The sequence below is a fragment of the Peromyscus eremicus genome, chromosome 4 (genome assembly GCF_949786415.1).
Source record: "Peromyscus eremicus chromosome 4, PerEre_H2_v1, whole genome shotgun sequence".
Lineage (NCBI taxonomy): Eukaryota > Metazoa > Chordata > Mammalia > Rodentia > Cricetidae > Peromyscus > Peromyscus eremicus.
In genome coordinates this window covers 12418596-12433744 of record NC_081419.1, presented here as the reverse complement: position 1 = coordinate 12433744, position 15149 = coordinate 12418596, and the positions used below count along the sequence as shown (strand labels likewise).

Sequence of the window (15149 nt, the reverse complement as noted above, 5' to 3'; positions counted from 1 at the left end):
CAGGAGTCGAGGGGACATGGGTATGTTACATAACAGGCTGTGCATATCTTCACTTTTTCTTTGCAGGCCAATGCTCCACTTATTCGGTAGATGATGGTCTGCGACGTGGTTCCCATGAACTCACACATCCAACTATGACTGTTGCTTCATCATGACAGCAGCCGTCACTTAAAGACATGGTTGAGAACTGGACATCCTATCCTGTACTCATACTCTATGGTTATAATCAGACTGGTGGCTGCTCAGTAAAAGAACTGCCAGCTAACATGTGCAGCTGTGACTTCTTGAGGGAATAAACATCTGTGCACTCCAGTAGTGAGAATACAAAAAAAAAAAAAAAAACCAAAAAAACCAAAAAACAAAAACAAAAACAAAACAAAACAAACCAATGGCCAGGTGTGAAGTGAAGAGGTGTCACAGCCAAACCACAGGACAGAATCCACAGGTCTTGGTCAGTAGAGGGAACCTAGGGACAAGCAGCACTGGATTCCAGCACCCAGGTGCTACAGTTGGAGGCAGCCGTAATACAAGGATGATGGTGCAGGGCTAGCCAAGAGACAGAGATCAGAACTGTGTCCCAGCAAGGCTGCCCTTGTAGCTCTTCCCATTTGTTCTGGGCCCCTTTGATATCTGCTAGGCCCAGGCAGGAGGGACTCTAAGGTGGGGTGATCTGCAGGAAGCCTGGGCCAGACCTGTGTGTGTCAGCCTCAGTTCTCCTCCTAAAGCCAGTTCTAGCTGCCACCATTCACTTCTGAGCTCTGCTCTACTGTGCTCATGCACTGGGAGCTCCAGCAAGGCCGGCCACCACGTCCTCCCTCTGGCTCCACAGCAGGTCCTGGCCACAGCCTGCATGAGAGCCAGGGTTGCTAAGGAGAGGCAGGAGAACTGTTTTCCACTCCTTACCATTGCTCTTCCACCTCACTGATGTGGTTTTAAATTTTTTTTTTTCTTTTTTGAGACAGGATCTCACTATGTAGCCAGATGATCTGAAACCCTCTACATAAAACAGTTTGTCCTGGAACTCACTCACCTGCATCCTTCACTTCCTTTTTCTGTTGCAGTGTGGGGGTTAGAATCTGGATTTTGCCCATGTTAATGCTCTATCCTTGAACCACACTTCCAGCCCTTGGTTTTGTGAAGCAGCATCTCACTAGGCAACCCAAGCTCACCCTGAACTTATGATCCTCCTGTCCCTGCCTCCTCTGCTGGAATTACAGATGTGTACCGCCATGCTCAGGGAGGAGCTTTCTTCCAAGATGCTGCCTACATTTCACCCCTCCACCTGTCTGTCCTCGTCTGACCTCACCTATTACCTGCTCCTCAGAACCCATTCCCACATCCGTCTGTCCCTACACCTGCCTTTCCATTGGGTGGTTGATGGAGCTGTGGCCCAATGCTGGATGGACCCTGAGGTGAGTGTTGCCCATCCCAGGATGTGTCTAGCAGGGTCAGGACAGGCCTGCACTGAGCCAAAGTCCTAGCATAGTCACCAGGAAACGTTCTAGTAAACGTCTAGCTAAGCAGCACTATCCAGGCTTGGAGTCTGGACACTTGTCCCTCTCCTAAGCTTCTGGGAGCACACGGCCAATTGGAGATGAGCCCCTGAGCCTTACTCACCCACCTGCTTCATCTGGGAAAGAATCACGAATAGCTAAGAGCAGTTTGGCCCATTCTGGAGGGCACTGTACCCTCTCCGCTGGTCCCCTGACCCAGGCTTCCTTATAGGCTGTGGGGCACTATACTTTGGAGGTGGTGGGGTATGCAACTTTTGCCAGGGGAGTAGGAAGCTGAGCAGCACAGCACTCCCTGTAGCTACACCGCTTTAGCTGGATTTTCTATCCAGGTAATGACAAATGAGGAAATACAATGGAGCATAACACATCACTTGTGTGTACAGATGAAATAACAGACCTGAAAGAAACCCACAGTTGCAGCAGGCCACTGGAGAGCGTGTCTCCAGACCCCAGGGAAGGGTGATGCTGGAGAACCTGGAGAGAAACTGACAGGAGAGGGTATCTCCCTGGGCAGTGTTCTATTCCATAGGACACAGGCCACCTTGCACCAACTAGTTTCACATGTGCAGCAGAGCGAGCCTTGCCTGGTCTCAGTCCCTCCTCATAGCAGGGGACAGGACTGCACAGAAGAAAGAGGAGCTTACCCAAGCCTGACCTTCCTGAGTCTTCACCCTAGAACTGGGGATTCCAAACCTGGCAGAAACCAGAGAACATGGACCTCAAAGTGGAAGGCTGACTGAAGAGCCCTCCCACAGGCTGAGGGAAGAGTACTCCCACAACACGCTCCCCTGTCCAAACATACAAGCAGGATTAGAAATGCTCACTTGTTTGAGATACTAGACATGAAAAAGGCCAGTGTCTACAAGCTGCCCTTCCCCAGGTGACGTCATCCACCAGGTGGGACTGAAACCTGGACTCCAGGATAGATGACAGGCAGAGCTATGCAAACTGCCCCCTGGTGTGACCTGTTCTGGCCACTCTCCAGCCAAAGGCCAAGATGCCTCTGCCCTGGTTTCTCATCAGTGATGCTCTCATGCTTAGTAGCCAGTTTTCCTGACTGGACAATGAAAGGTGGGGATTGAAACAGTGCTTGGTCCTTGGTGAATTCTCACTAATGAGCGAGCATCCCTGGGGATGTCTGTCTGTGTGAACCACAAATCACCTCACAGCATGTTGTGGTCGCACACAGCAGGGTCCTGTGCATGGCAGCACAGGCATATGACAAGGAGAGCTCTGCTTCTCCCCACCAGGTGTCCTGCCCCAGGCAGCTTGGTGGGACCCCTCTCTCCATCTGTGTCCACACCGTGGGCTGGTGGTCCTTGGAAATCCACCTGGACAGAGATGCTCTCTCACCCATGTGACAGTGACCACTGGTGTGGCCTTACTTCTCTCAGCCTCGGTCTCCTCTGCTAAATGAGGATGAAGGTCCTGGGTGTGAGGCCATCTTATAAAAGCAAAATATTTCTCAAATATTTCTAAAGCCCACCTTTTTATGACCTGCCCCTTCAGTGAAGTGAATGGACACTGAAATGCAGGGTGGCTGGAAGCTGAGGTAGCTGCAGATCCTGGGTGACACTGGGCTCCTCCGGGCAGAGTTTAGACCCTCACAGCCATCCTCTCACTAGCTCGTCAGTGCCAATCTGTGGCCCCTTTGCAGTCACACAGCCCAGCATGGTGCAGGGACAAAATGGTCTGCAAGCCCAGGACCGGGCCAGGCCTGGGAAGCAGCTGTGCCCTTTGACTGCTGGTCCCTGATGGGGTTGTCCCCAAAGGGCTCTGCTCCCCAGTCCCAGAGAGACCAGGCAGCCCCACAAGGTCTGGGCCTGAACAACCTCCCTTCCTGCCCCGGCCAGTCTCAGCCTGAGGCACCCTGTCACCACTGTCACCACTGCCAAACACAAGGCTTGCATTCCTGCTCTCCAGACCCACCATTTGTCTCAAAGCTGCTGCCGTTGCTTGGAGCGAGACACTTGCTTGTAGCTTGTGAGCTGTGTATAGGCAAATCTTTCATTTTTCTTTCATTATGCCGGCGTGTACTGTCACTTAATTTTTATGTATGCAATCCTTCCTGACAAATATGATCTGCTGCCTAGTAATTCGTCTGACGCTCATTCTGTTCCGAGCTCTAATTACGGCTCCTATTCCTGACACTGAGGCAGCCGCTCTGCCACCGCTGGGTACTGCACCTGTCAGCCTGACCATGGCACTGACTAATGCCCTTTCATGCCAGCTTCCTGTTAGCAAATACAAGAATAAGGAGGGGCCAGGGAGGGAAGGCACAGAACAGATTTGCATAAGCCCGGCTCTGGATCACCAGCTTTAGGAGATGAGGAGGTTGCCAGGACAATGTGGCTACTGGCCCAGCATCCCTCACATAGTAGGTGCACAGTAGATGCAGAAGATGAATAATTCATAGCCACATACAGGATGAGAAGGGCCCCTACATCCTTCCTGTGTCATGGTGTGATAGCAATTAGCTCTAGTTCTTGCCCTACCAGACTTGTGTGTACTTAGCTGTGTACTGGCGGTAGAGGGTGCTTTCCTCTGGAACTTAGAGACTTTTGGTTCTGGGTTCTGAGTCTGCACTGCCAACCTCCAGGATTAGAGTAGGGACAGAGGAAGGGCCTTGGCTCCCAGAGCTGGCCCAGCATCCTCAGCCCCATGGTGCCTTCTGGACCGTGGTGCACATGGCCTGGCGAAGAGATGGGCCTGGGAGGGCACCTTGCACCCATCTTGCAGGGTCTGCTCAGGAGGCCTGAGGAGGTGCCCAGCTTGTGGGGGCAGCTTCTTCCAAGTCCCAGTTCCTCCTCATTAATGTAATAAGTGTAGCAGTCCGAGCGGATAAAATCACACTGTCGGAGCAGCCAGGGCTCTGCCATCCCTAACGAGGCGATCCTAACCAGCTCTGACTAGTCATTGCAGCCATCTTTTCCAAGACAGGACAGAGTGGGGCTTGGGCCTGACTGACAGGCCCAGGAGGCACTGCCTTTGCTCTTCGCTTACTGTTTCCCTCTGCATTCTGACCTTTTCCAAACTTGTAAGCCAAATGGATTGAGGTATGTTATCAGGGATAGAACACTTGCCTAGCATGTGGGAGACCCTGGGTTCTGTCACCCCACACAACAAAGAAAAGGCATCCAAACTCAGTAAACAGGTGAGGCTTCCTTCCAGTCACGGAATCAGTAGCTGGGGATCCCTGATGGATCCCCTAGCCCTGGTCTTGTGGAAGAAGTAGGCACTGAGCAGGACAGGCTGGCATTGTAGTCTCGGCTCTGGGGGACACCATGTGACCTTGAAATCACTCCAACTCCCTGAATTCCAATTTCTAGATCCTGTGGCCTCTGAAGGCCAGTGGACATGTAACAGCGTCCTCAGGTCCTTGGGGACAGCCCCTACACAGCCTTCCTTGGGGCCAGGGAACCAAGGGAGTCAAAGGTGAGGCTAGCCCAGGTATTCCTAGGTCAGGTGGAGGCCCACCCTCATCACACTCCTGCAAGCAGCTGGCTCATTTCTCACAAGTGCATGCTTTGAGTTTCAGCCGAATGAACAGCGACAGTTTCTAGAGGGAAGTTTCCCCCAGAGCTCCCGTGCTGCCACTGAAGGTGCTGTTACACGTGGCTGGCTGCAGGTGCCCAGGTGTGGGGGGACCGGAGCTGCAGAGTGGATGGGACTGAGTAGAACTAGAGGTTTTTCTGGGAGGTGGCCACAGACCAGACATGCTGGCCCTTTTCCCTTCTGCCTCCCCTAGTGATGCCCAAGAGATGCTGGGAACTGACTAGGGGAGAGTCAGGGAGATGCCTGCCTCTCATGGATTCCTGATGACACCCTGCTGCACCTGGGCTAACAACACAGGACACTGTCTCTGTGCCCCACTGCTATGCGGCCCCATAAGCTAATTAAAGGGAAGAGGCTCCATTTCATCACTCAAGCTTCTTGCTCGGACACACAGGCACATCTAACCAGAAGCTCATCTGATTGAGTCTTTTTCCTCTTCCTGTCCCTCAGCAGCCACCCTCTCCACACCCCCAACAGGGGCATCAAGGCCTGTACCCATACCCAACCACCCAAGCTCATGCACGGTTCCCCCAACTGGATATAGGTCCTACCTGGCCTTCCCAGTTGCTCTTCCTCCACAGTCTAGCCGTCTAGCCCCAGACCCCAAGACTGACTTCACAGTCTTACAAGCAGGTCCACATGGGGAGCAGGCCACAGGGCTAACAAGAGCACAGCAAGAAGACCACAAAGCAGGCAGAGGCAACCTACTCTGTATGACAGGGTCTGTTGGCCTTCCAGAAAGTACTCAAGAGGTGCCCTAGGGTACAGGGAGACCCCCAGTGGCCTATCTGGGCCTCAGTTTCCTCTACTCTGGATCTATACCAAAGCAAGAGTGAACTCTAGGGGCTCAAAATACATCTTCCCCATACTACACAAATGCTTCCAGGAGAACACCTGCCCTTCCTGCCAGGTCACCCAGGCCTACAGGGGCTGCGGGGAACACAGGTCCCTTACCTAGTGAGTGGGCTGCAGTGGTCTCTGAGCTGAAGAAGCGGCCCAGGCCGAGGTCGCCAAGCTTCACAATGCCCGTAGCTGTGATGAACACGTTGGCGGGCTTGATGTCTGCAGGGTGAGGACATGGGGTTGGTGTGGGAGAGTAGGCTTAGAAGGGATAGAAGGCCAGAGGTCTGGGAGTGACCACGAAGACCCTCACTCAGGGAAAACCAACTCCCACTGAAACATCAAAGTTCATAGGCAGGTCCCTTTCTCTGCAGCTTCTCTGCAGCTCTGCTTGCGACCCAAAGGGCCCCTGGGACAGTTGCTCCCCAAGCCTCATTTTTTTTCACCTATAACATGAGTCTATCTCCTTCGTCTTCCCAGGTTGGACATGAGTGGGGAGCAGAGATCTCTACACTACTGTCTCCTTTTATACAGCAGCCGCCCCATGCCAGAAGACTGGCATCTATACAGCAGACACTCCCTGACAATCACCAGGCAGCACGTCACCCAGAGGGTACCAACTGAACAGGTGAAGGGACAAATGGAGACATCAGTTTTGACACCTTCCCAGCAGGCTTCACACCTCAGAGTGTCTTTCAGAAGTACTCACTGGTGTCCCACCTCACTTCCTGGTGTGGGATGGGGTGTAGTTTGCTTAGCCAACTCCTACCAAGGTGTCAAAGCCCACAGGGAACTTCCTTTCTCTGTGCAAAACTGGCCTCAGTACCAGAATTGGCCACGTCTGGGACAACTGGAGACAACTGCTGAGGTGGCCCGTTCCTGAAGCTTATGTGATGACTACTGGCATCGGGTGATTCCCTTGCCCTCACAGGTGCTTCCTGACATGGAACAGATGTGAATGCAGCTATTGGATAGCCTGGGTGGGGAACATTACACGGCCTAACTCATTCTCAGGGTATCTCCTGGGGCACTTGGAGATCTCAGGGCTGGGGTCCCAGGCCCCATGGGGCACGTACCTCGGTGCATCACACGTCGGGAATGCATGTGCTCCACAGCGCTGCACAGCTGCACAAAGTATTTCCACACGGTCCTCTCAGGAATAAGCCGCTTCTGCTTCTTGAAGTACTGTAGGGGGACAGACAGATAGGCCTGGGTGAGTATGCTTCCAGGAGGGGTGACACAGTGGTGGGGGCTGAGCAAACAAGGCGGGGCCAGATGCTGTGTCCACACCTCTCTTCAGCCCCATGAACTCTGTACTGTGAGGTCAGAGCCTGGCCCAGAGGGATCCTGGGGAAGGGGCACTCACCCTCAGCCCTGGCCTGGTGTGGGAGGAAGGCATCCAAGCCATGCCTGAGAGGTAGCCATTGTTGCCCCCACATCCTCAGAACCAGCAAGTCCCAGTGTCATGTGATTGTTAAAGGCATAGAAACCTTGGGGAGACGGGCGTATCTTTTTTCAAGCAGCCCTTTGGTTTCAGCAGGCATTAATCTGCCTCCTGGCCTAGTGTCTTAGGGTATCTACTGCTGTGATGAAACACCATGACCAAAGCAACTTGGAGAGGAAAGGGTTTATTTCATCTACTACTACCATACTATAGTCTATCATGGAAGGAAGTCAGAACAGGAACTCACAGAGCGGGAACTTGGAGGCAGGAGCTGATGCAGAGACTGTGGAGGGGTGCTGCTTACTGGCTTCCTCTTCATGGCTTGCTCAGCCTGCTTGCTTAGAGAACCCAGGACCACCAGCCCAGGGGTGGTCTCACCTACAATGGCTGGGCCCTCCTCTATCAGTCACTAAGAAAATGCCCTACAGGCCTGCCTGCCCACAGCCAGATCTTATGGAGGCTTTTTCTCAATTGAGGCTCCCTCTTCTCAGATGACTGGAGCCTATGTCAAGTTGACATAAGATTAGCCAGGACCTAGTAAACCACATTCAATCCTCCAGGAAAAAAGAAACAACTCCCCCAGGCTGCACTGAGAGAACTCAAACAGAAGGTTCTGGAAAGACGATGCAGGAACACGTTGCTGAAGTAACAGCTGTGTGTTGGGGTGCGTGAGCTCCTGGGCACCAGGCCTGTTCTGGGGTGCAGGGCAATGACTGGCACCCCAATTTCCTGGTTACCAAGCTGTTATTCCAGCGGCAAGCAGCAGCACTGTGGCCTTCATCAAGTAAATACTCTGGTGTGGGAAGCCAGAACTACCAGGATGCCTGCCCCACCTGGCGCGGGAACGGGAGTGAAGGGAAGGCTGGTGTGCACAGGCCATGCTGCTGGGCCCTCATGAAGCATGACGGCACTGAGGCTACAAAGTGGAGGTCAGTTAGGCCTTCTGAGCTCTTCATCACACCTAATGACGGTGGGAACCTGTGACGGGGACCATGCCCAGAGAGACTAAGCAGCAGGTGCAGTGAGCTGGGATCCAGAGCTGGGCACCTCAAATAAAGGGCCATGACAGCTTCTGGCCTGGAAGCTGAACCCCTTGAGGCTCTCCTGAGGCCCTTCTAGGAGGAGCTGGAGGGCTAGCCATCCTGGTCTCCCAGAAGACCTCTGCTTTGGGCCACCCCCCAGGCCTCTGCGGGAGGCTGGGAGGGCTGTTATTTACACCATAATGTTATTTGGTCCTCATTATAGTGTTTACGTGGGGACATGTGCAGTCGAGAGTAGTGATTTTCTAAATGTCACATTCTATAAGTGCCAGCTGACATTTAGTAGGAAAGCGCAGAGTCTCTGGTGGGTTTCAGACAGTGACGGCTCTGGGTTTCACCAGCCCTGTAAATAACGCCAACACCGTGGTTGACTGGCTCCTGAGGCTGCAAGCCCTCAGGACATAGGCCCTGCTGACCAGTGACCTCTAACTAAGGCTAGTGGGAACACTGTGGTGTGACCCAGGCTTGGGGTTGGCTGCAAAGGCTGGGTTCCCCTGGATACCTAGAGAAGTCTAAGTGGGAAGGGGTGTGGCAACAGATCATACCCAGCAGTGTGCTGGGTATGAGGAAACTGGGCATAGGTGCCTGCTAAGTCATCCCAAGTGTGTCCAACTATGGCACTGCCCCAATTCCCCTGCTGGCTGGAGCTGCTATAGCCCTGGCCCTGCCCGTGAGGAGGCCTGTGCAGTCAGCTGATGCAGGCAGGGAGGAGAGACATTCACTAGGGTGGGAAGCCGGGGCAGGAATGGTCTCCACACTACCCAAAGTCAGTTCTCTGTGGAGCCTAGGGCGCACAGAAAGAGGCCAGCAGGCTGGCTACCCAGTCCATTTCCTTTAGTTTGAAGGAGTTGCCCTGGCCTACAGCGCTTTCCCAGAATCCTCTCCTAAAAGGTCACCGGGAAAGGGTAGACACTAGAGCTTAGGGAGGGGAGCATATGCCTAGCACCCACCCCCGACTCCAGCCAAATGCATCTGCCTCCATCCCACAGATTGAGAGATCACAGGGGAATCTGAGGTCCATGGGCTACAGTGTATGTAGAGGGTAAGGAGGGGCTCCAGTTCTCTGTTCCATCCCCATTCACCCCTCTGCTTGCCACCCAGTCTTCCAAACACAAGGAAGCCAGCTCCTTTGAACTCAGCAGTCCCCAATCCTGAGCCTGAATTGAGAAACTCAGCATGACCTGACCGCACGGTCACCTCCTCATCTGGTGCATCTCACCCTCTGGAGTGCTTATCCAGCTCTTCCACTTCTGTACTCCCCATCTGCTCTGGGGTCAACTCAGCTCAGGGATCACCTCCTCCAGGAAGCACCCCTGATTTCACAGACCCTACCTTGGCTCATTCTAGAGCTTGCCTCTCTGGTAGAACTCAAGCTCCTGGGGGCACCACCAGCAATGGCGGAACCCTGAGGTCTTGGTGGGGTCTGGCACATGGCAAGATGGTGGAGCAAGAAACGAGCGAAGGGGCCTAAGACATGATGTATCACATCTACTCCCACCAGGGATCTGCGTGGAGATTAACACCCTGCAAATGCATTAATATGTCAACGGAAATATAAAAGCAGGTGATAACGGCTCAGTAATGCCGATTCTCAACGACACCATATTCCTAGGGGCCAAATTTCCGAAGAGCAACTGACAAACAATTGCTCAGTCCCCAGTGCCTGCTGGAAAGACAGAATCCATGTCAGCCCATATCCAAACACAGTGGGAGCCCAATGTGGGGCTTGTGCATGGCCTGGCTTCACTCAGGCCAGAATAGGTTCAGGGAAGGCAGGTGATGGGGGTCCACTAACGGAGACCCATACCAGCAGGACATGAGGGCCTCAAGGGAGAAGCAAGGACCAGAGGCCATGGATTAGGGCTTTTCACTTACAGGCTGTGTTGCCTCTGGCTGGAGACTAAACATCTCTGAGCTTACTGTCTGTGACTGATGGTAGCACTCTCTATGGAGCTACCAAGTCCCTGAAACCAAGCCCACAGCAGTTCCACTCCTGAGTCCTGGGAGGGGGACAAGACAGTTTATGGGATATCGGAGAACATGGCACCGAGCTTCCCAGGCTCACTGTTGCTCAGCCTCTCACAGACCAGGCATGGAATCCTCACTCCATGGTAATGAATACACCTGTCCAGAGGCTGGGTTGTGGAGACAATGACCTCTGACCAGTTCCAGGCCAGGTACACAGTCTGAGTTCCCACATAGTGTTTTCAGACAAGACAACCTTCCTGGGCCTCAGTTTCCCCTATGTGGCAGCTGGAGCCACAGGACATGTCACTTAAAGATTCTATGGGACCACTGCACATTTTGAATTAAGAATCTGTGGTTCTCTTCAGCTGGAGCTGAAAAATTGGCTATGATTAACAAGAGACTGAACCACTAAAGTGAAACTTCTGCTTTGCTGGACTAATTGATGCTGGTCAGCTGGAGCTGAGAACTTAGTGGTGACAGAAGAGACCAGCATCACTGATATGAAATCTTCTGGGACGTGTTTCCCGAGTCAGCACACAGGAGCTGTGTTCAGAGGTGACCAAGGTTGTACCTTGTGCTGGCAGCTGAACTTGGTGGTGTAAGAATCACCCGGGGGTGGGGGTTGAGGAAATGCAGGGGTCATGCAGAGCAGCTGAGGTTTGGCACCATGAAGAGGCTATTGGTGAAAGTGCAGCCCACGTGCAGCAGAAGATCCTAGCATTTGAGACCCCAGCACCCTGGGATGACACCAAGAACAGCAGCAGCAGTGGAGTGCAGCCTGCCCGAGCTTAGAAGACAAGCTGCATGTGCTGCAGAGGACAGAGCTGGAGAAGTAACCCACGCTCTTTGGAAGGCCCAGAAGATTTCGAGTGGATCCCAGACATTAGACATTGTGCTATTTATTCAGTTGGAGTTTGGTTTTACTTTGTTCACATTGTTACTGTGCCCCCATTCTTCCCCCCTAAAGTAAGGAGATACTTAACTTATTTTTTATTTTATAGGCCCCCACAGCTGAAAAACTTTGAACATTTAAAGGGACTTGGACTTTTTAAAGAGACTGAATTTTAAAGTATTTGAATTTGTAAAGACTGTGGGACTTTTTAAATTTGTAAGCTATTTTATATTGTGATGTTGATGTTAGTGTGTGATCAAGAACAAGAAAGGAAAGGTTGTGCCTCAACAGTGATGTGCTTGTGTGTCAAGTTGATACGGGAACTGTGCTGGCTAGTTTTATGGCAACTTGATACAATCTATAGTTATCTGAGAGGAAGAAGCCTCAGTTAAGAAATGCCTCCATAAAATCAGGCTGGAGGCAAGCCTGCAGGGCATTTTCTTAATTAGTGGTTGATATGGAAGGGCCCAGCATGTGGATGGTGTTGCTATCCTCTGGCAAGTGGTCCTGGGTTCTATAAGAAAGCAGGCTAAGCAAGCCATGAGAAGCAGGCCAGTGAGCAGCACCCTCCATGGCCTCTGCATCAGCTCCTGCCTCCAGGTTCCTGCCCTGCTTGAGTTCCTGTCCTGACTTCCTTTGATGTGGAAGTATAAGCCAAATAAACTCCCCCCCCCCCCAAGCCTCTTTGGTCATGGTGTTTCACTGGAGTCTGATCTTTGGAGGTGTTGACTATCTGTTCCTGTTCCTTCTGTAGAGAAAAGCACCCCCATATGCTCTGGGCTAGAGCAGTGTGGGTGATCCAAAGGTCCCTTCTGTGTTACCACAGCCCTTACCCAGTCACCATCCTGTCTAGGTATGACTCTGCCTGGCTTTGTGTGCCCCGCCCCCACCCGAGCCTGACAGGAAGACAAGGGTATCCCACGTAAGTGCTGAGGTCAGAGTCAGGCCAAGGCTGTCACTGGGACATGGAGGAGTGCCATTCAGGTTGAAAGGAGGCTGCCCTGACCTTGATCATCTGTGAGAGGTCGCCTGCATCGGCCAACTCCAGCACAATGTTCAGCTCATTGTCTTCGATGAATGAGTCCAGATACTTGATGATGTTCGGATGGTTCAGTTGCTGCACCAGAAAGGGGGGGGGGGGGGGTCGGGGTCACACCAGTGATGCGTTGCACGGCCCCAGTGCCTGCCCTGCACACATACCCCCAACATCCCTCCAGTGCAGCTCAGCTCATGGGTTCACAGAAACATTCCTTCTGTTCTTGTATTCTTTCTCAATGTCTCAGCCATCCCTTGGAAACCTAAGAATCCTTCTGAGCCCAAGCACCCCTGACTGACTCTCTCAGTGTGAGTTCCAGTATGCTGAGCAAGTGAATGAGGCCAGGCAGGGTGGTAAAAATCAGCTCTACCTCACAGAGAGGCCCCTGGTGGTGACATTATACCTACACGGCTACTGGGTCTGGGTAGTAAGAGGACTCTGTGGTTGACACTGCTCATCTATCAGCAGACAGCCAGGGTCTAACTGACAGCATGCTTTCTAAAGGCTCCAGAAGTTTGAGCCCAGCTAGCCTGGGCCAGCAGGAAAGGCTGCTTTCTCAGGACTACTGAGAATTACTGAGGCCAGGGGTCTGAGTGGATATGGCTTGTGCAAAGGCTCCGTGGTAGGAGGGCCTAGCACAACCCAGGGGTTGAACAGAGGACAGAGTGGCTGATGAGACAGCAAGGCAGGGGGTGCTGGGAGCCTAGGGGATGGGCATATGGGGAAAGGTGGGGGCAGGGACCTGGAGGCCCTGGAGCTCTGAAAACATTGAACCAGTCAGACCAATTAGACCCTGGGTTATTTACTTATCAGTATTGATCTGTCAGCATATGTAAGACCTTTGTCAATGAGGTGGTGTCTCCCATCTGTGACTTCACTTTCATCTCTGTATGGTGGCTACGACGGGCATAGATGATTCCGGCCTTCGTTTGTGGCTAATGCCCTTGGTATTTGGGGACACCTTTGTGTGCTCTAGCTATGACATGTCCCTGCAGCTTTCTCCTACAAACTTTTGATTATAGCCTTACCCTGTGTTTTTTGTTCAATCTTTGGGGACCTCATTCTGGACATCAGCCCAGGATGGCCTGGTATTCACTATGTAGCCCAGGCTGGCCTTTAACTCCTGGATATTATTCTGCCTTAGCTTCCTCCATGTTGGAATTAGAGGTGGATGACACCATCCCTGGCACAGCTTTAACTTTCCAATCTGCACACAGACTACAGAAATGTTCCTCAGTTTAGTCTTTCATTTTGTTTTCAGACTAATCCATTTCACAACCATGTGTGTGTGGTGTGAGGCAGGGGTTACTGCTCGCTCTTTCTCATTGGCAGGTCCAGCTTTCCTGGCACCTTGTTCAAACTCTCCTCTATCTACCGAACTGTTTTGTGGGTGTTTGGAGAAGGTTATTGAGGGCTAACACCAGCTTCCATGGCCATCAGAGAACGTTACAATTTTTATTCATTATTAGTGTGTGTGTGTGTGTGTGTGTGTGTGTGTGTGTGTGTGTGTGTGTGTGTGTGCATGCCATGGTGCCTGTGTAGAGGCTGGAGGATGGTCTTGTGAATCAGCTCTTTCATCTTTCTATGGGCTCTGGGGACTGACTCAGGTGCCTTGCATGGCCAGGTGCTTTACTCACTGAACCATCTGTGCTGGCCCCACCTTGGTTTTGAGACAGGATCTCTTACTGATCGCTGGCTTGCGAGCCCCAGAGACTCTAGCATCTACACCTCCTCAGTGCTGGGGCTAGAGCACACAATACCTTGCTTGGCTTTTTTAGAAACAACCAAATATGGAGGTCGGGCATGGTAGTGCATGCCTTTGATCCCAACACTCCTGAGGCAGACAAAGGTGGATCTCTGTGAGTTCAAGGCCAGCCTGGTCTACACAGGGAGTTCTAGGACAGCCAGGGTTACACAGAGAAATCCAGTCTCAAAAACAAACAACAACAACAAATGGGTTCTAGGGATTAAAGTCATATCCTCATGCTTACAAGGCAATCATTCTACCAACTGAGCTGCCTCCCAGCCCTGTGTCGTTTTTATTTACACAATCCTCTCAATCCCAACAGATGGGCAAACAGAGGCACATGGAGGTTAGGTCACTTGTGAAAGGTCACACAGCTTGGAAAGGAAGACATTAGGACTGTAACCCAAGGCTTTCCTCCTCTCCCAGCTTCCTGCCCTGGTGCCTAAATCTAGTCTGGAAAGTTCTATCTATGGCTCTGGGGAAATCAACATGGAGATCACTGGGAAGGAGGAGGGGACAATCGCAAACACACCTGATGCCCCATTTGTGTTGTCCTGATGGGCCCAGGGTGTTTGACCTACAGTAACCTGGAGAGCTGGCCCAACCAAGATTGGCCTGACCCAGGCCACTCACCTTTAGGAGACCAATTTCCTTGACACAGTCCTGCCTGGCTTTGGCATCCATCATCTCAAAGATCTAGGGCAAGAGGAAGGCAGAAATGGAACAGTTCAGACCAGTGTCAATGGCCAGGAGTCAATCCCCTGCTCACCTTGCTCCTTGCCAAGGAGAACCAGTCCTGACTCAGCAACAGCAGGAGTCAGAGACCATGTTATCAGGTTCACTTCGGTCCCATGATGCCTTCTACATGGCAAGAGTCACTGTATCCAACTCACAAAGCAGGGACTGAGGACCACAGAATCTGAGCCTTGCTGAGGTCACACCCTGGTAAGTGGTCTGTCATCAGTGCTCCTTCAGTAGGGACCTGAAGCATAAGACTTGTAGGAACAGACCAAAGGCAGCCACTGCCAGTGTCCCAGCACAGCAGCCATTATGCAAAAGAAGTAAGATGGCCCAGAATGCCCTCTGGAAAGGAAAAAGCAGACAGTTTCTCAC

At 52.3% G+C, this 15149-nt stretch overlaps 1 protein-coding gene across 2 annotated transcripts in view; it reads right to left on the bottom strand.

Moving 5' to 3' along the window:
* The window catches only part of Nek6 (NIMA related kinase 6), a 77817-nt gene that overhangs the window by 13043 nt on the left and 49625 nt on the right, over positions 1–15149 (bottom strand). For both annotated transcript variants that reach the window (XM_059260220.1, XM_059260219.1), the window contains exons 4-7: positions 14670–14732; positions 12260–12370; positions 6986–7094; positions 6024–6131 (exon numbers count right to left, since the gene is read on the bottom strand). In XM_059260220.1, coding sequence (XP_059116203.1) covers positions 6024–6131; positions 6986–7094; positions 12260–12370; positions 14670–14732 — 391 coding nt within the window. The remainder of the gene's footprint in view (positions 1–6023; positions 6132–6985; positions 7095–12259; positions 12371–14669; positions 14733–15149) is intronic.